Source organism: Triturus cristatus, chromosome 12, assembly GCF_964204655.1.
Source record: "Triturus cristatus chromosome 12, aTriCri1.1, whole genome shotgun sequence".
Classification (NCBI taxonomy): Eukaryota; Metazoa; Chordata; class Amphibia; order Caudata; family Salamandridae; genus Triturus; species Triturus cristatus.
The window spans coordinates 57414509-57440584 of NC_140595.1; the positions used below are offsets into that span (position 1 = coordinate 57414509).

Sequence of the window (26076 nt, forward strand, 5' to 3'; positions counted from 1 at the left end):
TGCTGCTCGAGTAGATTTTTACTCGAGCGGCAGCTTTCTCAACGCGAACTGGTAGTTTCTCATCGCGAGCGGTCGCGAGCATACGCGACCCCTCGCAATGAGAAACCTCGCGTTGGGAATCTCGCCGGGAGGTTTATTTTCCATGCTCGCGATCGCCAACTTGATGTTGCTGATCGCGAACAAGGAAAAAGTCTCGCCGGGATGTCATTTTGCTTGCTCGCGGTCGCCAACTTGACGTTGAGGACCGCGAGCAAGCAAAAAATGACCGCAGCACTACGCAAAACTACGCTACGCGTGTTCGCACTGTGCTACGTGCAGTTCGCGTAGTGCGAAGTAGTGCGAACTTAGCAAACTACGCGAGCGTAGCGTAGTGCTTCGCCCAGGCCTAGTGAAAAACTAATTTTAGTTTACATGTTTTAAGAGAAGCCCTTAATTACAAATACTGCACCTCTTTTAAAGGGTTCTTAGTTATGCTTTTTTGGCAACACCTCTTATAGAGACTCCCACCTTTTTCACCCCACTTAAAGCACCGGTTGCTATCATACATATTCAGCAGGATATAAAATCATTGTCTCCAGGAATCAGGAAACCATATAATCTAGCAAGAACTGTTAAAGTGGATGTCTGCTGCACCTTTTACTTGCCAAAAGTATATTTAGGTTGCCTTGAGAGCATTTTATATCTGGGTTCATAACTTTCTTGTTTCTTGAGACTGACTCAACCGTGGAGACCTCATCTAATATGGGTAACTTCAATATGTTTGCCAAAATTAAGGGCAGTAAGTAAAAAAAGAATTCGCTGAAAATGAGAGTTAAGGGCAAGTGTTTTGATTTTATGTGGCACCTCACTAGTGTCACAAGGTAGAGGATACAAATCCTACTGCAGAAGAAATGGGCCTTAATTTAAATAATTTACGAATTGTTCCTGCCTGGTAAGATAAGTTCTTTACTAAGTATGTAACAGATAAAAACAATGGCTTATGATATCTTTCAGGGAAGGTGAAAACATTTAAAGGTGACCAAGTGGTTCAAACATAGTTTGTCAATATTTTAGATCTATTTGTTATTCATGTATGGGCATATAGCAGTGATACTCAAAGTATGACCTGGGATCCGCAAGTGGCTCTCCTGACCTTTACATGCAGCCCACTGGGCACCAGCACTGGGCTGCTGTTTATTCAACTCAGCACTAATATAAAAAATAATTATATACAACAAACACTTACTTAAAGGTTAGTTACAGTTAGAGAAAAGAAGTAACTAGGCCCTTAACTTTAGGAAAATCTTTGTTTTTAAATACAGCAAACGTGTAAAAATACAAAAGTATTTTCAAAATTCAAAAAGTGTATTTCATTGACATGTAGAACCATTTCACCTTAGTAAATCAAATTATAGCAGTGCATTAAGAAGTCTTTTTTTTAAGGGATGGTCTTCAAACACAAATTTAAAAACGTTCATGCTTCCCACCCTGACAACAATGCCATTAGTGATTACATCCAACCACATGAGAAAGTATTGTACAGTAGGCATCCTCAAGTCATGTATTTCGAGGTCCTCTTACATGTAATAATGAAGAAAAAGGAGGGAAATTGAAATAAAACAATTGACCAAGGTCACACAATTTGATCAAGTGGAGAAGATGGGATTCATTCCAGGTTTTCTGGTTTCACATTGCACAATTGAGTTCAGCCACAAGATATACATGCTTTGCTTCCCCCACACCCACTTTACATCCCCTTTCCCCTGCTGGCATCAGTGCGGCCCTCGGTTACACCAAAGACCAAACTTTTCAGCCACCAGGAAAATGTTTGGGAGTACCCATGGCATAAAAGATGAAAGTTACTTTTGTAACCCATTCAGAAACAAAACAAAAGCAGAACGCATACAGAAACTAGTATATTAATAAATACTTATGTTACAGAGTTTTATATAGTGTGAACGTGACCCGGTATCGGGTATCAGAGCGCTTTACATAGCATCAGTTGCGTTACATGAGGACATATTCATTTTTGTTAGGCACGGGGAGATTAAGTGATGTGCCCAGAATCACAGGATGTTCAGCGTCATTGCTGAGACTTGAACCTGGTTCCCCAGATTCAAGGTCGACTGCCCTAGGGGTTAGGCCACTCCTCTCCCCAAACAAGTAAACTTTCTCCAACTCCAGCATTACACAATGTGCACATACTACCAAAGGTGTGGATTCTTAATATAGACAGCAGAATATTGATGGAACGTAATATAAAAGTCGCAATGTTTTGGGTACTATTATATCAAAGTTTTGAACTTTGATGGTAATTATATAGTTTTTCCTTTTTAACACTAATATTGGCGTTTTATTAGTGGGTGGGGTTCATGACGAGATAGTCTCGTCATGGGCACAGCGCGACCGTGCTCCATGACGAGACTATCTCGTCATGGGCACTGAAGAGGTTAAATGTACTTATTTGTTTTCTTTAACTGTGTTGGTTGTTTTTAAAGTTTTTTAAGTTTATTATTTTTAAATTGTTATTCAATTAGCAATTGTAATGTTTTTCAGGTTATATTTTACATGGGAGGATTTTTAAGTTAATGTTTTAAATTTATTTAGTAATTATTATAAATATTGTATTCTCTTTTTCTGTTTTTAATTACATTTTAGAAATATGTCTTCTGTAAGTTAAATATTATTTAATTTTCAGAATGTTGGGTTTTAAAGTGATTTTGAATAGAGAGTGTTTTGAAAATAATGGATTCCAGTTAGTTGCATTTTTAGGTCATGCCTGCGTGCATGCTATTTGACAATTTGCCCCCTACTTACCCGCACTCACAGCTGCTGTACAACATGGCTAAAATAAATTAACAAAGCCAATAGCTCTCCCATAGGCGAGACAGCTTTGCCAATGCTTTTTTAATATTATTTTGACATTATTAACTAATCAAAAATATGTATGTTTGGCCTGATGTTGTTTATGTTTTGGGTATTTGTTGTATAGAGTTTTTTGGAAGGTAGTATTTTAAAATGTGTGTGTGTATATATATATATATATATATATATATATATATATATATATATATATATATATATATATATATATATATATATACATACATATATTCCACAAATACCTCTCAAAACTCCAATATGAGAGAGAGCAGGCACTCGAAGTCAAGGGATTTAAAACTGTTTAATGTATCAAACTCCCCAAAAACAGGAACACATGAGAATATAAATGTATGTATATATTACATTTTTCGTTTCAAATATTGGTGTATTTTTTTAATACAGGTTTTAAATATTTTTTAAATTAAGAGAATACTTTTTGTTTAAGAAATGTGTTCCAGTTTTTAATATTTGTTTCATTTTTTTATTTATAAATACTTTTAATATATTGTTAATAATTTTAAATTAAATGCAGAGAAGGAAATTATTGTGTTAATCTAAATTTATGTGTCAGATGTTCTTACATTTATTAAGTTATTTATCTTTACATTAATTTTATAGGCTTTATTTTTTTTAATAATTTCATGTTGCTGTTTCTTTGACATGATGACATTAAATTTGACATTCTGTAGAGACAAATATTTTCTACAATGATTCTTTATTTTAGATTGGGAATACTTCACCCCTGCCACCATCCAGCCAAGTCCAAAATTTTTCACACTTTTGCTTAGTTTGGTGGAGGGCTTGTAAATCTAACCACACAAGGTCAAATATTTTAGGATTCCTCTAATAGCTGTTGGGGTAGAATTATAGTACATGACATCTTTAGATGTATACATGAGCATTGATAACATTTCTATTTGTTTTATGTGATGGCTTCACCAGCACAGTGTTTGCAAACAATAACAGTGTTTAATGAGTAGGTGATCTTTTGTTAATGTCTCAATACAAAATGACTATGTCACCTTTGGCACATACCGCCCGATTGTTACTTAAATGTGGCCCATATGGGGAAAATTATAGGAGATAGGTGCTTGCCTTTGAAGATGATGAAATCTAGTCAGCAGTAGCAAACAGTGAGCTTGAAGACAACTTTATAATGCAACAGGAAAACGTGTTCAAACCTGCCGTGTAGAATCCCCTCCATCAGCATTCTCTGTATCCCCCTTTCTGAATCCAGCAAGGCCTTCAGCACATGCTGCTCTTACAGTGGCACAGGCACTTCTCTCAAGACATATCAGTTTATAGCGCTGCAAAAGAAAGAAAATCCATCAGGGGTTAGACATCTGTCTTGAAGCTGACTATTTTTCAATACTTGATACCATTTTTATTTATTTTATTAAATTACATTTTTTGCATATCACTCTAGATGAAATATTGACAATGGATTATTGCTCTCCGCGTTGACTGTTTCGATTCTGTCCCGCTGCCTGGATGGATGATTGATGGCCTAGGATAAGTTCTTCAGTGAATTCTATATTTCAGTGCATTGGGGCAAAGAGGTTACTGCGCACACGGACAAACATACACCACACAAAATACACACACATATACACATGGACGTACATAAACCAAAGAAGGCACTCACGGCCACTCATGAACACGTCACATGCATTACTTATATACACACACATACGGGTACTCAACGAGAAAATCAGACACACCACACACGTGGAAACCCTCACAGTTTAACAAGCACGCATCACTAAATAGCTCATCCCAGGCACGTACATACAGGCGTTCCTGAAATTCATACTACGTACCTACACCGAGATGTACAGACAAACACACCTACACGGATGGACAATCTCACATGCACACAAGTGTTTTCAAATTCAAACTCACACCCATGCTTACACCAGCATTAGGATTGGAAAGAATCGGCAAATACTGCTGCAAAAAAACACGTGACCTGGCACACATACGTGAATACACACACACAGATGTCCATATACATGCATGAAGACATAGATTGGCAATGCACATATACATACCAACACACACAAGCATACACACGGCAACGCAAAGGCATTCTACCACACAACACACATATTTTTTTTTTAAAAAGACACTTCAAAATAGAGACTCTGCATTCACCCACCACCAACCAACTCTCCGCACGTCCGCTACTAGGCCTGGACCTGCGAGATACAATGACACCAATGGAAGTATGCAACACTGTTAGTTTCTGCGAACAGCACTTGGTCTCATTTATTCACCCAATGTGAAGAAAACCTCGTATAAACATTTACCATTAGTTTCAGCCAATTTCGTGTGAGTCGCAGCTGTAGGTGCCCCTTCTCCTGAAAAAGGACTCTTGCTTTAATCCGAAAGAGTTCTGGAGTGTTGGTCTTAGGCCACTTCCTTTGTTATGGACTAATGCGAATTCTGAAAATACCAGCGTGGCTTTACAAACAGAACAGCACTGATTCTGGCTTAACGGTTGTGCTTTCCACACCTCCACAATGGGATTTCTTGACGTGCAGTGTGGTTTTACACTTGTAGGCAGTGTAAAAGTACTGTGATAGTATTTGCTTTACATGCCAGGCCCGTGTGGATCCTCTCATCACGATAGTACCTGTAGCCTTGCACCCTTCAGAAATGTGTTGTGCCTTAGCCTGCCATAAATTTCCATACACTAGTACTAGCACCTGGACTAGTAGCCTGGGGATCATGAGCAGATCTCTGGCACGGTGACCTGTTTTCTCTTGCAGTGGGCAGCAGCAGCCGTTTATGAGCATAATTGCTGTACCTGACAGGACAACCTACTAAGAAGTACTCATATATATATACGTGCAGCATATTTTTAGCAGCACAGATTTTGTAATTGCCTTTTAAGTGGCATGCATTCGATGATGGTATTATGACCCATTTCATATTTTAAAATTGGTGGTATTTTCCATGGCATAAAATTTTGTATGTGTAAGTTACTCTGTGAGGCACGCTTTATCGGATAGGCACTGCATATTCTGTGGCACAAATGGTTGCCTGCTTTAAGTCCTTTTCTTTACAGCACATGATTACCTGCTCTGGAGAAAAAAGCAGGTGGCAGACCCTGAAGTATTCTAATGTCTCTTTGGTTACCCTCAAAATTGCATGTGAATCCAGTGCCTTTTAGCCAGTATATTTAAAAAAGAGCGATGTTGTATACAGTGAACCGAATGTAAACCTTTTCACAAACGTAATGGGTGTGAGGCAGTGGAAAGGCTGAAAAGAGACATAGTAACTGTAGCCCAAATGTCGTTTTAGAAACTTTTACTTTTCACTAGTCAGTGAGTTTTTTCTTTTATGGTTTTCACGTACGGCCCTGACGAGTAAACACCAGTTTGGTTTTCACAACATAATGTACATTGTTAGAGTTCATTGATGAAGGTGAAGTGATAGCCAGTATTTCCTCTTCTCCGCCGGGCCTGACTGTCCCAGAAGGATGGATGCCACGGAGTGGGCGGTGAATGTCCCTCCCTTCTCACCCATTGACTATCCCTTAGTGTCCCAGCGGGCCCTAAAGTCATTTGTGAAAGCATTCTTAAAGTCAATAGGCCTTTCCCTCCCCTGCCTGACAAGATTGTGCAATTAGAGACGTCCAGGTGCTTGAAGCTCCCAGTTGGCAGGGGTGCAGAATGATTTATGGGTATGAGTGACTTTCCAAAGCTGAGCGGCTCTTGCCACCCAAGGAACCCTATTCACAGCGCAGTTAGTGGAATGGCCCCATTGCGCCACTCTGTCCCGTTCCCATCTGTGCCTGGACTAGCCTTTGCACCGCCGTTGCATCCAAGCTTCTCTGCTTGTTTATTGTAGCCGTGGTTTTTGTTAACCGATGATTTCCCCGCACCTCTTTAATGGCTCTTCCGGGCTGATTGGCTATTGATGTATTGGGTAGAGACGGAGGAGCATGCGATGCAGGGGTGGAGCACATGTTGATCCACTTATTTTGGCTTTTGTATAGCGGAAAGGATCTCTCGCGTTTATCGAACCCACCGAAAGGAGATCTGGATGCAGAGGATGGGGCACACGACAAACCATTGGTTTTGCCTTTTGTGTAGAGTAATAAACGATTCCTCACGTTTAACTAGCACACAGAAAAAGCACAGTATGGCCAGCCGTAGTGCAAGCTGTCATCGGCAGTACCGTAGGGGCGTAGAGAGCAGTAATGCAAGCTTTCTTCGCACACAGAGCAGGCGCACCAGGTGCATAGTGAGGCGGTCCCCCGCAAGCACACCCCTGCCCTGCCGCCCGTGGAACGCACCCTTCACCGAAACGCAATTTCACAGACTTGTTCCCTCTGGCAGCTATTACTAGCATAGCAGCGTTTCCGATTACCTATAGAAATGCTTCAAAATGGATGCCCAATTTGAAAACAAGGACCCACTATGTATTTCACAGTTCGGCGTTGCAGTTAGGTCCCTCGCTTTTCAGGAAACCCCAATATTATACAAACCCATTTACCTCATTTGTTGTTGTTTGTGGGGCATTTCCTAGCCCTTGTAATAACAATAAATTATTTATTCTACTCACAATACTACTACACAAATACATCTGCAGTGATATCAAGAAAATACTAACAACTATGACAAATAGGTAACTGCTGACAAAGCTAAAGGGGGGAACCCCTTATGTGCTTAACCTGTCTCTCTGTACCTGCCCCAGGGGAATCAACATATGGCAGAGGTCTTCAAACTTTTTGATGCCGAGACCCCTTTGTCAAATGTTTTTAGGCGTAAGGACCTCCTTCTGACAAAAAGTTTAGAACCTGGTACTCCTCATCATAGACAACTATTGACAACCATAAACACCCCAATTCCCACAGCAAATAATTTTTACGGTGTGGAAATAATATTCAACAGTGTTAGCAAATCAAAGGTCAGTAAGCGTGGGAATGTAGTCAAAGGTCTAGGAAAAAACAAAGGGCCTTATTTATGAGGAATTGGCTTACGCAGCGCCGCAAGTCTTCCTGCTGTGCAGCCCTATGCAAATGTGAAAGGGCAGGAATGCACAGTATTTATGAAATACAGTGCATTCCTATCCTTTTCCTTTGCGATGGCCCATAAATTGCTGCCTAGCACCAACATTGACAGGATTGTTTTTGTACAGGAGGGGGCACCTTCCTTCAAAAAAACAATCTCGAGAGGCATTTTCCTCGTTCGATATGAGCTGCAGAATGCAGCACACATGGAAAGAGGAAAAAGCAAGGAGAAATGAAAACCTTTCTCCTGGAAAGGCGTCCGTTTTTGGAGCATCCCCAGGTTTACGTGATTTTGTGAATATGGGGCAGCATCAACATCTATGGGTGTTGCGTGGGAACCCTACGCAAAGCCCATGGAACACCTCCTTGACGCAGAGTAAGGCAACGCAGTGACTTGCGCTGCTATGTTTTACTCTATATGAGGCCATGCACAGCCATGCACGGTGACTTTGCACAGCCTCATAGGTATGGTTGAGATGCTTGCGCCGTCGTAGAGTCAAAAAAAGTGATGCTCTGGCGATGAAAGCCTCTCATAAATCAGCCCCAAAATATTCTGTACGTTTTTAGGTTATTCATTATCAGGTATCTACATATAAAATAATGGGCAGCGTAAATGAACAATAAATGTAAAAAGTTGTTACTCAGTAGGAAATGCACTGCAGTACATTATGAAACCTCTATTAGTTAATGCACTGCAGAGGTCTGTGTGTAACCAGAGAGCCACAGAATTAAATCTTGATTGGTGCAGTGGAGAATAGTGACTGTATTTTTAGTGCTACAAGGTCACAGCCTATGACCGATAGCACTGTAAATATGTAGGTCATTACTTTATACTTGCATTACACACAGTGTAAGATAGAGGGCTGCAAAACGGGCAAATAGTTTTACAATAAAATGGTGCTTCCAAAATGTAGATTTTAGTAATACCAGAGCGTATGTAATGCAGTTTTCTTTTTTACATCATTCTACCTTCAACACACCTTTAGGGGTACTAAGGGCTGTGTAAATGAAGTTAAAATTAAAAGCAAGCACTTCACAGCTCAGTTGGTAATCTTTGCATTACCACTCAAAAAACAAACTTTTGTCATCACAAAGCTTGGAGAGATTCCACCAATTAAAGCCAGAACCAGCTCCCTAGCACCCTGTACACTTGCAGATTAACTGATAGGTACATTTGCATTTCACTCGGGCAAGTCGGGACTCCGGAAGGGAAGGGAATCTTTTCACAACACAAGAGACTCAATTGGTGGAACTTTAGCTGATAATGAACTAAATTAGCTGTTCCAGGACGGCTGTCTTTTTCTAAAATGAAAGAAAACGTTTTGGATTGCAGGTACAAGTGAAGCTGGGGAATGCGCAACCCCGTTCCCAGGCTCCACGTCCCTCCTGTGGGTCGCGCCCCACAGATTGAAGACCTCTGCCATATGGTGTTAGAAGGCCTCTCATCCACTGGGATTTACGGTGGCATGCATCAATACAGAGTCCTCATCCAGATACCTGGTGTATCTGGACAAGGACAACATTGATAACTAAGGGAGCTCTTTGATTTTGATGGAGTTTGCTAGAATTAAAATCATTTAGAGTGTCTTGAGAGATGATTTTATTATCAAAAGGCACCCTTACAAGGATTAAAACAGATGGGGATACACTAAGTGAAATTAGTACCCTCTGTATCCCTGGGTCAACATGATTCACTTATCACACTATTGCCTCCCAGGGCTAACTGGCTTTCATCAGGATCTCTCAAGAATCCCGTCATTATATTAAACCCTATTTGTGTGCATTCAGTTGTGAAACACTCATTCCCCCTATTTAAATATTCTATACATACCGACCCATTTGGTCTATATATGTGCATCCATCTGTTGGTATGAGAGAGACAAAGATAATTAACCAAGCAAAACATTAAAATATATCTTTGTGCGTATCTCATTGTTTATTTTAGAAGTGTGATCATTGCACATCAAGCAGAACAAGTGTGTTCCCATACGAAGAGTAGGTATCCATCCAAGATATTTTGCAATGGGCATATATTCTGCATTCGCTGGATTGCCAAATTGTGTGACAGTATTATTCACTTAGCAAGGACATTATGTGCACTTCAACCAGCATGCATATTTATTGTGAATGATTCCTTCTCCTTATATAGAAACGTCCTATACATAGGTCCATGAGAGTAATCAGGCAGGTGGTCCTTGTAGTCAAACTGTGGTTAATATGAAAATTAAAAGTCACACTCATAGGAGTCTAAAGGTAAGAGTTTTCTATGTTAGAGGACTCTTCAAAATGATTCTTGACCCCTTTTACTTCTTCTAAGGTCTCGTCCCAGCCATGAACGTATTTAGTTCATCCTTACCCCGCATCTTAGCGTGGGGATAGTATTTCAGTCATAAGTACCTGGCATTGCACCATGGCACGTGTCCTGGACCCGCTCGGGCCGCTTAGGCAGAAACATGTCGACCTTTCACGAGACGGTTAGGGGACACTAAACACCCCACCCACCGTCCCTTGCTTTTAGTATCATATAGTTATTGGCCACATTAAAATTTACTTTCTGGTAACTATAATGATTTTTAACTTCACAATCCATTTCACGGGTCCCCACTCTTTAGTTTAGAAGTGCATCCCTGTCTCCAGGTGTATGCCCGCCCTCCATCAAAACGAAGGTTTTGGAGGGCGAGGACTGGCCGATGATGAAGCATGACACCAGGTGGTGTGTGAGACCAGTCCGTCACTTTTTGTGAGATGTCCCAACTCACAATAGGTTTATATCTGTAGTAGGGTCACACTTCACTAGGAGCAGCTTTCTGTGGTGAACACGTGTCCAGAGCGTGCCATCGTATACGAACATGCCTCTGTACTTGATGGTTGGGTACCAACCAAGGGTAGCTACTTTTCTTGCCCATTCACGTAGTTTTTGTAGAAATACACCTGAATGCTTTCGATTGCGGTTCTGTTATTTATTCATATGCAGTCTAAACAGGTAATTTATTGGACATCCTAACAATTTCAACATAATATTATCATGTTGTAGTTAAGGTAAAAAATAATTATTTAAACATTCTTGGGGCCATAATTAATGTAGCTTTTCATTTGGAGAAACAAATTTAGAAGGGACAAACACTGAAGTGGCCACTCATATACAGTAGTCATAGTCAATTTTATTGTATGGTTAATTAAAACCGTTACAAACTTCTAAAGAGAGATAAAGTATACAGCATACAATGATAAAACCAATTGACGAAAACAAGCATCGCTAAATACAAGCAGAGAGGCTTCAGCTGAGCAGTTTTTTAAAAAGTAAGTAAGAAAGCAGTCAGAGCACATAATGAAATGGCCATTTGCGAATGTAATTAAAACAGTGTGCAAAATACTGTTGTGAATTATACACTATGTTCTCACAATCATTCTTACTAATGTTGGTTCCAATACTGGGTCACCTCGTACTGAACTATAAACACTGATTTTTCTGTATAGAGGAGGAATCAATATTCTATGTCTGTAGTGACATCCAAGGAATCTTGTCATTTAATCCTGTCCTATGAGTTGACAGACGATAGATCCATTTCTGCTCCTTCTTGAAGAGGACTGTTTCTAGGTATCTAATGTTCTCTTCATTAAATTGTTCTTTTACTACACATGTAAAGTCCTCAAATGTATGTCTTACTCTCAAGAAATGTTGTAACATTTTTGTTGTGCTCTATCCACACCTCATATTGCTATGATGTTAGCAAATCCGGGGTTTTACCTTTCTTATCGTCATAACCACATACCTGAGATTACATGGGCAAATTATTAGGTAAATGACTTGTGTGGAATTATAGTTTGCATGTTTCTTAATGTCCACATTTTCTTTAAAAGTAGATTGATTTTTGTGGTCTTTGGTGTCAGTGTACAGACACTTCAATTTTCGCTTGGGTCATGTCCAACTACCCTTGGAAGGTTTCAAGTTAAGGATGGTGTTACTACGTCACCTAATAGTTTTCGATGCTTTGTATGCACTAAGAGGTCCTTCAGGTTGGTACTTCATCTGTGTGAGAAAAGTGCCTTCTCTAGTCCTAGACTGCATGAATTCAGGATACTCCCATTTTCTATTGATGATCTTCGTTATGTCATTTGAGGCAATGTTGTATGTGGTGACACAGATCATCCTATTGTCTTCCTGTTTTCTCTGAATGCTTTTAAAAAGAGGTGTCCTATTTTGAATTCATGCTCTTTTCCTTGACTCCTGTACAGTCTTCTTTGGGCAATTTCTTTCTTCGAGGATTTTGGTTAGTGTGTCTACTTGATTGTCCAGGGAGGAGAGACAAATCAATTTTGAGGCAACCTGGAAACACTCTTAGTGAGCAGGGCACATGGGCTCACTACATGTCTTTGCAGCACCGTTCTTCCATTGGTCTTTGCAGTGCAGATATGCCTTGTAGAACTTATTTAATCCTTCCTGTGGTCAGCTCTTCTTTTTCCATGCCGCTGGGCCAGGCTTTCTCTTAGACAGTGTTCTTTTGTAGAAGCATCTACAGTGCTTTATCTCCGCATCAAGGACATGCTCCTCTTCTCAGAACAGATCTGCAGCTCTTCCAGCAGTTACCCTTTATCTCCAGGTGATGACCCTCCCATGGATAGAAAGCTGGCCGTCAGAGACTCTAGCTGTGCATCACAGTAGTGTCCAGAATTCCTTGCAGAGATGTTCCCTGCACACAAGTCAGAGTTCCTTCAACACAGATGTGGGGGTTCAGCGTCATTTTTATTATATTGTGCTTCCATAGAGTTTGTTTATTCTAAAGACACAGTTCTGGGACTGGTTTCAGATGGTTCCGCTTCTTTTTACTTATTCTGTTCAGAGAAACCAGACACAGTATTGTCAGATGAAGAGAAGAGTGCGACTCAGAGTCTCTGGATCAGAGAAACCCAAAAATACAGACACAGAAAGGGAGAAGCCTTTAACCTCTAGTCCGGTTAACCCAATGGGGGTAACACCTATAGGGAAATTACGGTTGAACATGGGCAAAGACTATATGTATACTCTTATGGGAACCACTGTCTCCTGTCCTCCAGCACCTAAGAATTTGTCTTATCAAAATGTCTTCTGGAATGCCTCTGAGGAGGCCTGCAATATACAATGTTCGTCTGGTGCATCACACAACTAGATGCAGCAAAAAACCTGGTTTCATGATACTGGCATCCGTTTAGAGGGTAGAGGCCAATAGACAACTCTCCCTGCACAGGTTACAGGTGAAATGCCTGCCATGCCACATTGCAACATCACTGCCACCACTTTCAGTGGTGTTGTTGCACCTTGCAACATAAATAAACCACCACGTTGTGTTTGCAGTTGCTTTTTGTCTCTTTTTAGAGGAGCTCACAACTTGTATCTTGCAGTCCTCTGTGTTCCCCCTCAATCTCATGTCAGTCTTTCCTCTCGATCTCAATTATCAAGAGTTCTCAGTTCTAAAGGTAAACACTTTTAGAAGGAGTGGTCTCAGAAGACATTTTCAGAACAAAGCCTACTTCTTGATCGCTCTAAACAGAGCTGTCTTTTGTAAACCTGCACCTCGTTGTTCAATTGTTTGCCTCTTTCCTTCTCCAGACATAAACTCATGACTCTCCAGCCTCTTGGCAAGTTCTTATCTGAGATCTCAAAACCAGGTGTCCATCGTGTAAGATTTAAGAGTTTTGGAACTTACTCACTAATGCACTTATCTCTTAAAGTCACTGGGACCACTGAAAATGCCTAACAGTGAGACTGTGGTGTCAGAAGTGAGACTTGTTCCCTTTTAGTGAAGCTGTACTCCAAGGCAGGGATTCACTGTCAGTGATGTAGTATGACGAAGAGACAAACTGGCTTAGATCAGGTTGTCAATCCACCACTAGTCCTCCATATGTGGAGGCCAGGTAGGTGGGAAGAACGGAACAAACCTATACCAGGGCACCATTTCGGGAGAATGCAGGATGAGGGTTCAGGAGTAAATGCTGCCCCTTTCAGATTCTTCTCAAACCAGGTGGCCACCTGGTACAAGCATCACATGCTGCTCATAGGAGGGTCATCTCTAAGCTGAAGCACCCACAGTAAAGAAGCCCTGAGTATTGTGTTCTGGCATCAACAGTCATACTGACAGTAGTTAGGAAGAGAGACACAAGGGCCTTTTCTAAAGCACCCTTCCTACTTTGAAGAAACTGCAGTCCCAGCCTACACCAAATGGCTGCACATCGGAAACACTGATGAGCCACTCTTTGTATTAAAAGGACCTTATTGAATTCCTAATGGACAGACGGACTCAACTTCTGCACCTCAGTGTCTAGGTCCCGTCCCTTGAGTCACACGAATGTTTGCAACCCACTTCCACTTTCTGGGACAGTAACCTCACCTTCTTCTTGTGCACATGAATAGGTCAGAGAGCTTTCAAAATGAAACATGTAAGACTCCTTCACTCTGGTTCTCTCAGGCACACATCATGTAGGTATCACACAGACTACACGGACACTTACAGGCACACATGCCCTCTGTTGTTAGTTGCACAGATCTGGGTCTAGCTTGTAGTAGTGGAACTTTACACAAGTGGGGCAGTAGGCAACCACTACCACGACAGAGATAAAAATGTCTGCACACACCTATATTATCATGGAAACACGGTATGCTGCCACCACCGCCCTCCATACTGGTACCTGTGACAGGGAGGCACTTGATGTGTCTGTCCGGGTCCAGGACCCCACTCATGTCAAGGTACAGGCTAGGCCTTTTTGCATATGCTAGATTGGAGAACAAACTTGGGGTGAAGAACCCAAAAACCACAATACCCAGTACTCACAGTTCAGCAGTCCGGGCAATCAACACAGTTGTACACCGTGCAGTTGACATTCATACCTAACAGCATAGCAGAGTATAATCACTGGAAGAGCCGAAGAAATTAAACGAAAATCTGAGAAGGGAGATATAAGGACCAGAAGGTGAGAGATACGTCTGGTACACCCCTGTAGGTGTGCACTCCAGGCCCTAGAGTATAGAAATTTAAGTGAATGTTACAAATCTGAAAGCCACATTATCCAAATTACTGTCATTATTTAGCACTCCAAATAAATCAATTCACTGTACACTTCCAGCAAACCTTTTTCGTGACGACATGTCAGAGTTCAACTATAATGCCATAAATCTTACTTCCGAATGTATGGTGTCAATGTCTTAGGAAACACCACCAAATAATCATCCTAAGTAGACAAGATGTGAGCGACTTGATCTAGCTTCTGTATTGTTTTATCATGAACATCTTGAGATTTCTGCAAACTAAAGTCTTAAGAGAATGTAAAATAACTAAGATGATTTATTGAGTTCTGACTTACAATAAAATTCACTTACAAGCTTAAGTTAAAAAGTATTGCTGCATTATAGACGAGGCCAGGCAATTACTGGATGAGACAGCAGATAGAGTTGCTCTTTCTTTATAATGGGAGTAGTTTATAAAACATTGGATCTGTTTAACTTTTTATATTATTTTTATGGCTAGTTATTGTTTTGTAAAACTTTTGTGATTTCTAGTCACGCCTGTTTTAAGAAGTGGATCTGATAGAGACTTCTAGCTGCAGATTCCTTACCTTTGAATTTCCCAGGCATCAGGCTGGATCCGGTAACTTTTGCTGAGCAATACCCATTGCACGCGCCATTGGCGGCGGTTATGACATTGTGGTACCTATATAGGCGCCACCCAGGCGTGCAGAAGTCAGTTCTTTTCTTCCTGCGCCAGTTAAGCTCCGATCCAGTCTCTGTTTTTTTCTCGACGTTTTGTCGACTTCTGTATTTTTTCATCATGTGCGAGAAATGTGTTCGAGGAAGACAGGGTTTTAACCGTGCGGGGTCTGTCCCAACACGATGTTAGTCACCGATCCCCACCTCGTATGCCTATTGTTCTTGGGAGCAACCATGATCCGAAGTCGTGCTCGGACTTTCGGGACATGACTCCTAAGACCATGAAGGAGCGGGCTTTGAAGCTCTTTGCAGCCCGACAGCCGACACCATCAAGCGAGACTCCGCCGAGTTCCTGGTCCTGATCGAGGAAGAGGAGATCGCAGGACCGCTCCCTGAGCCCAAAGTCCTCTTCATCCCACTCGAGGTCATTGGGACACTCAGGGAAGAGGCACAAGAAGAAGAAGAAGTCCAAGCGGACTCCGTCTTTACCTCGACTGTCGTCCGTCGGTGAAGGCGGTAAGGAGCACCGGCACTCTAGGCACGGTTTTGTGGAGCCGGAGCCAGGTTCGACTTCGCGCCTCCCCCCTTTTCCCAGAGCCGGAGCGGCCCCTGCTCAGATTAAAGAGTTTTATGAGGCCATGCGCTGCGTATTTGAGCGGGCCGACCCGTCTGGTGAGCCTTTGGGCCCCTTGAGGTCAGGAGGGGCACCGTCAGATTCAACGCCGTCGGCTCAGGCCAAGGAGCCGGTGGGGTTTCGGGAATCCGATCCGGGTCGATGCCACCGCAACCTCCTCTGGTGTCAGACCCGAAATCAGTGCATGCGATGCCTCCGGTTCCCATCGACAGTGCTAGCCCCATCCTCATCCCCGATGACACGGAGCCGGAATGATGTCGCTCAATGCCGATTCCGACGTCGATTGAACCCACAGGTTCTATGTTGTCACCTGAGCACTTTGTGGATATGTTACGCTTGGGAGGGGAATGGGAGAGGTCTATGGAACCTCTAGATCAGCAGGATGACTCTGCAGAGCAGTTGGACTGGTATGGGGAACTTGGGGAGGCCATTGGACTGGACACTTCTCTAGATACTGGCATACTCTCTCTGCCAACTCTGGCTACGGAGGAGGGGGCATCTTATGCCATGGTGGTTAAGAGGGCAGCTGAGGTCCTTGGACTAGAGCTGCCCTCAGAGGCGGTCAGGACTAATCTCCTTACCGAAATGCTTCAGCCTGGGGCTTCCACCTCAGAGCCCCTTTTGCCCTTTAATGAAGCACTTACTGATGTCCTTCTAGGCATGTGGTCTAAGCCTAGCACAGGGTCTCCCTTGAATAGGACAATCGCCAGCTGCCATCGCCCAGCTCCGGACGACCCAAAGTTCCTCAGCCAACGCCCCAACCCAGAAAGTTTGGTGGTGCAGGCCTCTACGTCCCAGAGCACGTTCCCTTCCGCCCCTCCGGACAGGGAATCCAAGAGGCTGGATTAATTTGGGGAGAAAATGTTTCCTGTTTCTAGCCTGGCATTACGGTCGGTGAATACTGCATGCTTAGTGGGCCATTCCTCCCACTCCCTTTTGGGAGACAGTTGCGCAAGTGCTGCCACAAGTCCTAGAGCTGTGCTCTCTCAAGCTGTTAAGGACAGTAGAGATGCAGCAAAATTCACCATCAGGTGTGGCCTTAATACGACGGATTCCCTGGGCAGATTGATTTCCACAACAGTGGCCTTGAGGCGCCATGCCTGGTTTAGGACAACTGGCTTCTCGGAGGATGTCCAGGCAAATCTGATGGACATGCCCTTTGATGGGACCCACCTTTTGGGGAAAAGGTAGATTCGGCCCTAGTGAGGGTCAAGGACTCTCGAGCTACGGATCCTTGGGCCTCTCTACTACTCCTTGTGGCCAGTCTACGTTTCACTCCTTTTATGGCAACAGAAGGGTTTCCAGCTGTGTCAGGCCTATCCTAGCCACCGACCTGCGCAGGCTTCCCAAGCTGTGCGGGGACGTGGACGCAGTTCATTCTGGCCTAGGAATGGAAGCCAGAAGTTGTTGGCCACCCTGCCCTCGGTAGCCGCAGCCTCCAAGCACTCCTAGTCTGACTCTGCAAGACCACACCACTCCAGTTCATGGGAAAATCCATCATCATCTCCCCCACTGGAGGTCCATAACATCGGACAAGTGGGTCTTGCAGATCATTCAGGAAAGCTATTCTCTTCCTTTCCTTTCCTTTCATCCTCCTATTCTTCCAAATCAGGAACAGCTGAAGGAGGATGATTTAAAATTGCTCCAGGAGGAAGTTACAATTCACTTGGCCAAAGGAGCTATAGAAAGGGTCACGGCTTCAGAAGTAGGTAGCGGGTATTATTTCTGCTACTTTCTGATTCTGAACAAGGAGCTACAGACCTTTTAGCTCTTCGGACCGTCAATCTCTTCCTCAAGAAGGAGAAATTCAAAATGCTCACTCTGGCTCAGGTCTTGTCTTCGCTAGACCAAGAAGACTGGATGGTAGCTTTCGACCTACAGAATGTGTATTTTATTATTATTATTATTATTATTATTATAGGGACTTATAAAGCGCATGGCTGCCCTAGGGCTTCCCAGCGCTGAGCGGTCAGGTGCGAAGTGCGAACAATCCATGCCTTAAAGATATTGCATAAACAACCAGGTCTTGATCTTGGAACCTTTGTTGAGAGGCCCTGCATCTCTGGACATGGCTAGAACAGCAGGACATATCCCTGGAATTTCAACACCTGGCAGGTTCTCCGAACGCCGGAGAGGACAAACTCAGCTGTCGATGTCTAGCGGATCGGGAATGGCGTCTCCAGTCGGAGGTGGTGCATGTTCTCTTTCAGCAGTGGGTAGATCCTTGGTTAGATTTGTTTGCCTCTGAAGAGAACGTGCAGTGTCAGCAGTACTGCGTGCTGGAGTTTCCAAGGCGGCTTTCTCTCGGCAACGCTTTTCATCATGAGTGGAGTTCAGGACTGCTGTATGCCTTTCCACCCATACCATTCCCACCCAGGGTTCAGAAGAGGATCAGGAGCGATCGGGCCCAAGTCATTCTTGTGACTTCGGACTGAGCAAGGAGAGTCTGGTATCCAGAGCTTCTGAAAATGAGCATCGATCCTCTGATCAGGCTGCCCCTTCAGGAGGATCTTCTGTTGCAGCAGCAAGGGGGGGTCCTCCACCCGTATCTGTCAACTCTGTGCCTCCATGCGTGGAGATTGAGCGGCGGCAGTTGATGGCTTTTGACCTTCCTCTTGAAGTATGGAAGTATGCAACGTTATTTTTGTGGTCAGGTGGTCCTCCACTAAGACGGTATATGCCCGCCCTTGGCAGAAATTTGTATTATACTGTACAGAAAGGTCTATTGACCCTCTTTCTGCTTCTCTTTCTACTGTTCTTTTGTTCATTCTGAACCTTGCCCAGCAGGGCTCTGCTTTGGAAACTCTCAAAGGTTGCCTTTCTGCTCTGCTTTTTTGCAGCTGCCAGACCAGCCCTCTCTCTTTAAGTCTCCTATTATATATAGATTTCTGAAAGGGCTGGCTGCATTGTTTCCACCCACTCCATTTGTTATGCCACAGTGGGACCTTAATTTGGTCCTCACCTACTTGATGTGTGCTCCCTTAGAGCCTTTACACAATGGTCCCCTCCGGCTGTTGACCATCAAAATAGCCCTCCTAATGGCGATTACATCTGTCCGGAGGGTGAGTGAGTTGCAGGTGTTATCTTGCTCACCTCCCTATCTGATGTCTTTTCCAGACAAAGAGGTGCTTCGCACCCGGGCTTCCTTTTTGCCGAAAGGTGTGACCCCATTCCATGTGGGTCAATCCATCACATTGCCCACCTTCTTTGCTCCCTTGCATCCCTCTATGGAAGAGGAACGTCTCCAAAAACTGGACCCAAAAAGAGCATTGTCATTCTGCCTTGACCACACTAAAGAGTTCCGGGTGGATGACCAACTCTTTGTGGGGTACATGGGAGCTAAGAAGGGAAGGGCAGTGCAGTGCAGAAAAGGACCATCTCCCGTTGGGTCGTTCTCTGCATTAAGATCTGCTATGCCCTGGCAAAAGAAGCAGCCCCCACCAGGAAAAGGCTGCGACTGCAGCCTTGGCTTGGGGAGTCCCAGTCCTAGACATCTGACAGGCAGCAACGTGGGCATCATTGCACACGTTTGCCAAACATTATGCCTGGACAGTCAAATCTGCAGAGACAGGCATTTGCCCGTTCAGTCCTGAAGGACTTCCTAGTTTGAGGTATTGGTCCGCAACCCACCGCCGGGATGGTATGGCTTAGGTATCTAATTTAAATGTAAGGCATCTGCAACTAGAAGTCTCTATCAGATGAACAGGTTACTTACATTTGGTAACGCATTATCTTGTAGAGACTCTATCTAGCTGCATATTCCTTACAGCCCCACCCCTGCCTCCCCGCTGTGCGGACTAATGGTGTAGAGCTAGGGTTACTCCCCTGTTCAGGGCCCTAGTTTTGCGCACATCTACATCAGTTACTTCCTGGCTGCGCTTCTGGCATGGAAAAAACAAAAAGTACTGACGTCAGCGTGCCTTGCTGGCGCCTATATAGGTACTGCATCATCATATTCGACGCTAACTATGCCGACGATGTCACATGGGGCTGAATGGGAGCCACCCGACGGCACACGCAAGGGGTATTGCTCAGCAAAAGTTTCCGGATCCAGCCTGATGCCTGGGAAATTCAAAGGTAAGGAATCATGACTGATCATGATAAGGAATCATGATACTTCTGACCACCTTGTTATCTCACACGAACAGATTTCATTCAATTGACCATTTAATTTCTGGACTTGATGGGGCTTGAAGCATTTTTAATTTGAAGGGGAGCTAAGGTGGGGCTGACTCTGGCTCTCTCATGCTCTAGGGATATGAGGTGCTGCATTCATATGGTTCTTCGTGGGGAGATGCAGTCTGTGCCAGGGGACCAAGTTTGTCCCGGTTGCCCAGTTGTATACCTCCAAAGGTGGCAGGTGGGATCTGATAGAGAATCCCTCTGACATGGTTCTTTCAGCTTGCATCCGAGTGGGTCCTGCTTCTAATGTTTAGGAGCTTAGTAAATTCAAGACTCTGGAGAAGGGGTACAATAAGGAGCTCACAAACTGGGGATGGAAAATGATGGTCAGAAAGTCTATTTCTAACGGACTATATATGGGGATCAAAATCTTTCATTGAATTCTTTCTTGTTTGGTGTTATTCCATTTTTTAAAGTATGGTGATGTATGGTGTTCATGTCTCCTATATCGTGTTGTCTGAATTGTCGTTTTTTTGTAATAGATATTGTTCGAGATGTTTCTCAAAGCACAAACTGACTGAGGGTCTCTGGCTGGGCTCATTGGGTTGTTGGTGGTTTTCCTCGCCTCACGTGCTCAATGGGTCCCCTACTTGAAAAGTATGAATGCAATTTATCATGGGATTTGAAGTCTCATATTGCCATCTTAAATTTAAGATTGGAACATAGATGGCAGAATGTGGGCCAAAGCAAAAAGCATCCTTTTACTGGCTAAATGTATTGAATCTGCCTTGCAGAGATGGAGCTCCCAAATCCTAGTCCTCATGGGATGACCTTGATGTCCTGAACAATGACATCCTTCAGTCCTCAGCTTTTAAAGACTCTTAGGGTGGCACTGAATTCCACTATGCTTTTGTAACTGATGCTGGTTTGGAAGTCGCACCCCTTGTCTATACTAGTTTGAAAGCCTGAGGTTGAGATCTGGAATATTTCACTCTGTGGTTTCTCCTCCATCCCTCCGAAGTGCAACAGTGACAATTGGCTACTGAGAGCCCGTGCCCTCTTGCCTGTACAGGACGTAGCACTGGCGTCGCATGAATTCCAGTGAAGGAGTAGGAGGGTTTACAGAAACAGTTCATTCACTTTTGATCACCACTGAAATGGGAATAACCGAGGACTTGATGTGGTGTGTAAGGCCGGCAATGTGGGGAATAAGAACGAGGTGCAATCAATGTGTGTTGTAGGAGCCCTGCATTGTGTAAAGCGGATCGTTTTCTAAAACCTGCCTTTCCTCAGTCTGGAAACGGATGTGAAAGCTCATGTTTGCCTTTTTCCACCATTCTCCCTGACACCTGTCCCGCCCTTCATTCTCCCTCTCCAGGACTAAGCACTTCATGGCACTGATTGTTTTGGAGGGTTTCTCCCCTCTGTTTATTATTGAAAATTACAAGTGGCTAAAGAGCTGCGCAGTTATCTGGTAAGCACTGAAGGGCCATTGAGCTCCTGTCATCAGCTGAATAGGCTGCGATGTCCTAATGACAGGGGCAGAGAATAGCAGCCGCCATCCCGTAATCACCGGAGAGCTGCTGACCGCTTATGTATGCTTGGGAACAGGGGAAATTATGGGGTGGAGGCTCTACATTGCAAAGCGCTTCCACCCCACAAGCACCCCAGGGAGAGTTTAATGTGAAGAGGATGAAGGAAACTGCGCCCCTATCATAGGCCGGAGTAGGATGTTGGTAGGGAATTAGGTGTTGAAGTAAGGACTCCACAGATCAATGTGCCTTCCCGCTTCATAGAGCGTGACACACTGTAGAAAGCATATTGAGGATGCCCCCCACCCCCTTGGGCCCAGTTTATGTGCATTGCATTGCATTGCACATTAGCATCAACAGTTGTACTCACTGTTCAGTGCAATAACAACATTTACATCTACTGAATGGTCCAAAAACAGGATGGTCGACATAAATGTTGCATTTGTATCTATAGGTATGTGGATATGTCGATGAAAAATATCTATCCATCTGTCTGACTGACTGTCTGTCTGTCCGTCCTTCCCGTCTGTCTGACTGGCCGTTCGTTGGAGAGGTGTGTTGCAGCGGCCAGGGCAGCTGACTTTGGAGCACAAAGCTCACGGTTCGATCCCTGGCTTCAGTTGCAGCTCAGCACCTTGTGACTCTGGGCAGTAGCTCGCTTAATTTTCACAACGGCCCCCAGCGCCTTGAGACCCGTAAGGGTGAGTAGTTTGCGCTTTACAAATACGGGTTTATTATTACTATTTGTTCGTTCTGTCTGCCTGTCTCTCTGTCTGTCTGTTTGTCTCCCACCAAGTTACCTGCCTATCCTGACACACCACAATCCTCAACCTACATATATTTTATCACAGTACATTCGCTACAGATTGCAAAGTTAAGTGTTTTTAAATGTGGTGTAAAAAAAATAAAGCTGCCCAAGAAATAACAGATTTTCTGCCTTTTATAAAGTGTTAATACCATGGGCCATAGCGATGCTCAAAAGAAGAAACGGGTGAAGTGAGGGGCATGTGGACATAAGTAGAGCAGCGCAGGTGATGCACGATAATTTATCCACAGGCGCACACACTTTATGCTCCCCATGGCCAATATTCAGAAACAGTATGGTGTAGTGTCTGAGTGGCTTTATTTTTTATTGCAAAAGACACAAAAATGATGGGCGGAATGCAGAGCAAATCAAACATTCTCCCCCAGTCAATAGATCTGGGTTAAATCCATTGTTCTTTTTGCTCACCATGCCACCCCAATTTAGACTCAGCCATATTTTATTTATTTATTTTTGTGTTTTATAGAGCGCAAACTTGACCCCTTATGGTATCAGAGCGCTTTACAGGATTAACAAGTTGTATACAAGAGACTTAGGAAAGGGAGGAAACATTTGGGATAAAACATGTAGATACATTTTACGAGAGCAAGCGGTCCCAGATCCAGAAAGAGTGGTCCCAGATCCAGAGGTAGTATGCCCAGAGGTGCCGGGTGTATAGCATCCGGATAATCCAAGGTGTGGCGGTAATCGGACGTGGAGCAAAGTCGCTGAGGTAGTTGCAAATAGGGTTTAGGAAAGGAATTTGCCCTTAAGGAAGGTTTTGGCCTCCTTTTTAAAGCGTGCCAGAGATGGAATTCTTCTAATGGCGGGCGGGAGTGAGTTCCATATTCTTAGTGCGGCCCCAGAGAAAGCCAGGTTGTAGGGTTTTTTTTTCCACAAACGTGCTGGTTGGAGCAAGAGGTCTCTGGCGGACCGGGAGTTTCTGGCTCCTCCGCATACCACGAGTTTCTGGGCGAGAAATGCTGGGGAATTTAAGTATTGAGCTTTGTGAGTGATACAAGAGCCAGTTTAAGTTGAATTCTGGCCTCAAGAGGAAGCCAGTTTAGAGCTTTCAGGTGTGTCGAGATGTGGTCGAATTTCCTTGAGCCTGTTAATAGTCTGGCGGCCGCGTTGAGGCAGGCTTTTAGTGGGGCAAGGGAGATCTTGGGTAGACCCGAGAGGGTAGAGCAACCATATTCCAGTCTAGAGATGACTAGTGCCTGGACTGCACTTTTTAGGTCGAGCGTGTCAAGGAACGGTTTTAGTTTTCTTAGGTAGCTCAGGTGAAATCTGGCTGATTTGGCCATCGAGTTAATGTGGACCTGCATTTTCAAGCTGCAGTCGAGGGTTATTCCGAGGGATTTGGCGGAGTCCACTATGGTCGGTGGGCAGTTAAAGGCTGTGATCGCCTTGATCCATTCCTGAATGTCAGGGTTGGTTTTGGGAGGGGAGATTAGGAGAAATTCCGTGTTTTTTTGCCTTGAGTTTGAGCTGGTTAGAGGTGAGCCATTGGACAGTCAATTTCAGGGCCTCATTCAGGGAGTGAATCTCCTATGGGGAAGAGATTTTGATGTAGATCTGGGTGTCGTCAGCATACATGTGGTAGGAGATATTTGCTGTGTGTAGTACCTCAGCTAGCGGTTCGAGGTAAAGGTTAAAGAGAGTAGGGGACAGGGTAGATCCTTGTGGGACTCCAACAATGATCGGGGAGGGAGCAGACAGGTTACCGTTGATGAGGAATCTCTGTGAGCGATTCTGGAGGAAGGACCTAAACCATTTAAGAACAGGGCCATCCAGGCCCATCCTGAGTTCGAGGCTTTGAAGGGGTTTTTCATGGTTGACCGTATCGAATGCCGAGGATAGATCAAGGAGGATTAGAAAACAGGTCTTGCCTTGATCAAGGGCTTGGAGGGCATCGTCCACGATGTAGAGAAGGGTGGTTTCAGTGCTGTGCCCAGGCCTAAATCCCGATTGTAAGTCATCTAGTAGGTGGAAGTTTGTGATGTGTTGGCTCAACTGCTGTTGCACATATTTCTCCAGAACTTTGGATAGGAGTGGGATGTTAGATATAGGTCTGAGGTTGTCGGGGGAAGCAGGATCCAGCAAAAGGTTTTTTAGGATGAGGAGTACTTGGCCAGCTTTGAGAGAGTCAGGTATTGACCCCTGCAGAAGGGAGGCGTTAATTATCGCAGTCCAACTAGGAATGATAGCTTGAGAGGCGGCGGCTAGGCAGTTAGAGGGGAGTGGGTCATTAAAGTGGTTGTACGGGTTTAGGGAGGATAAGATTTTCGAGACGGACGGCTTGTCATAGACTTTGAAGTTGGACCAGTGCGCTTGGTTTTTGGGTGATGTATGGGGGGGCAGCGCGGAGAGAGGCAGCAGATCAGGAGAGGGCTGGGAGTAAGTGGATGATCTAAAATCGTTTCCTAGAGCTGTGATTTTGTCGGAGAGGAAAGAGGAGAATTCTTCACATGATATAAGGGATTTAGGGGTTTCTTTAGAGGTTTTAGCCAGTTTGTTCGATTGGTGTTTGACTATTTCAAAGAGTTTGCGAGGTCTGTTCTTGGCGTTCCCCAGTTCTGATCTGAAGAATTATTTTTTTGAGTTGAAAATGCTCCTAGTGTAAGCGTTTCTGGACTGGCGGAGGAGTTTTAAATGTGCGGCTGAAGGGTGCTGTCTCCAGTTTTTTTCAGGCTGCTGGAGGGATCTCCTCTCATTGTTGAGGGACCCGTTAAACCATGGGTTTCTGTCTTTGATTTGGGTTCTCTTTAGTTTAAGCGGGGCAAGATCATCAAGAATGTTGGATATGGTCGCGGAGTAATGTTCATTGAGTTCGTTGACCATTGTGAGATGTGGGGGGGGGGGAGGTCAGACTTGCAACGCGCAGCCAGTTCCCCGTGGTATGCAAATCAGCCTTGACCCTGTGCCTCATGGGAACAGTCCAAACCGAACTGCCAAGCCAGGTCCTCCCTGGACCGGAAAGATGCATCCAGGGACCGGTTTTGAGGCATCATCCCTCATCAGCCAGACTAGCTTGACTCTAGTGGCATATGGCTGGTTCTAAACTGGGGTGGCATGGTGAGCAAAAGGAAAATGGATTTAACACAGATCATCTGTGTGTCTTTTGCTTTATTTTTTATTGAGCACTCTCAATGGCTTTATTTTTAGGTTTCGCCTGCACAACGCTTGCGCTGTGCTTGAGAAATCTATTGTTTTTAATATAAACTTAAAAGGGACTTACAGCCTGCCTCCTCTCTTTCCTGGCTTCTCATTGGTTCCTGTGTGTGCTACTTACTTTTCGTCCATTCCTATTGGCTGTAGCGTATTGTCCTGCATTTATCAACGCTTGTTCCTCTTTTGCTTCTCTTAATTTCCCGTAGCTGAAATACTGTCAACATCCGCTCTGGTAGAATTATTGTTTCATAA

At 44.0% G+C, this 26076-nt stretch overlaps 1 protein-coding gene across 1 annotated transcript in view; it reads left to right on the forward strand.

Annotated features, from left to right (window-relative positions):
• LOC146772459 (uncharacterized) overlaps positions 1-17962 on the forward strand; it is a 29966-nt gene extending 12004 nt beyond the window's left edge. The window contains exon 5 of the mRNA XM_085636998.1: positions 17807-17962. Within this exon, the coding sequence (XP_085493124.1) occupies positions 17807-17962 (156 nt within the window). The remainder of the gene's footprint in view (positions 1-17806) is intronic.
• The last annotated feature ends 8114 nt before the right edge of the window (positions 17963-26076 follow it).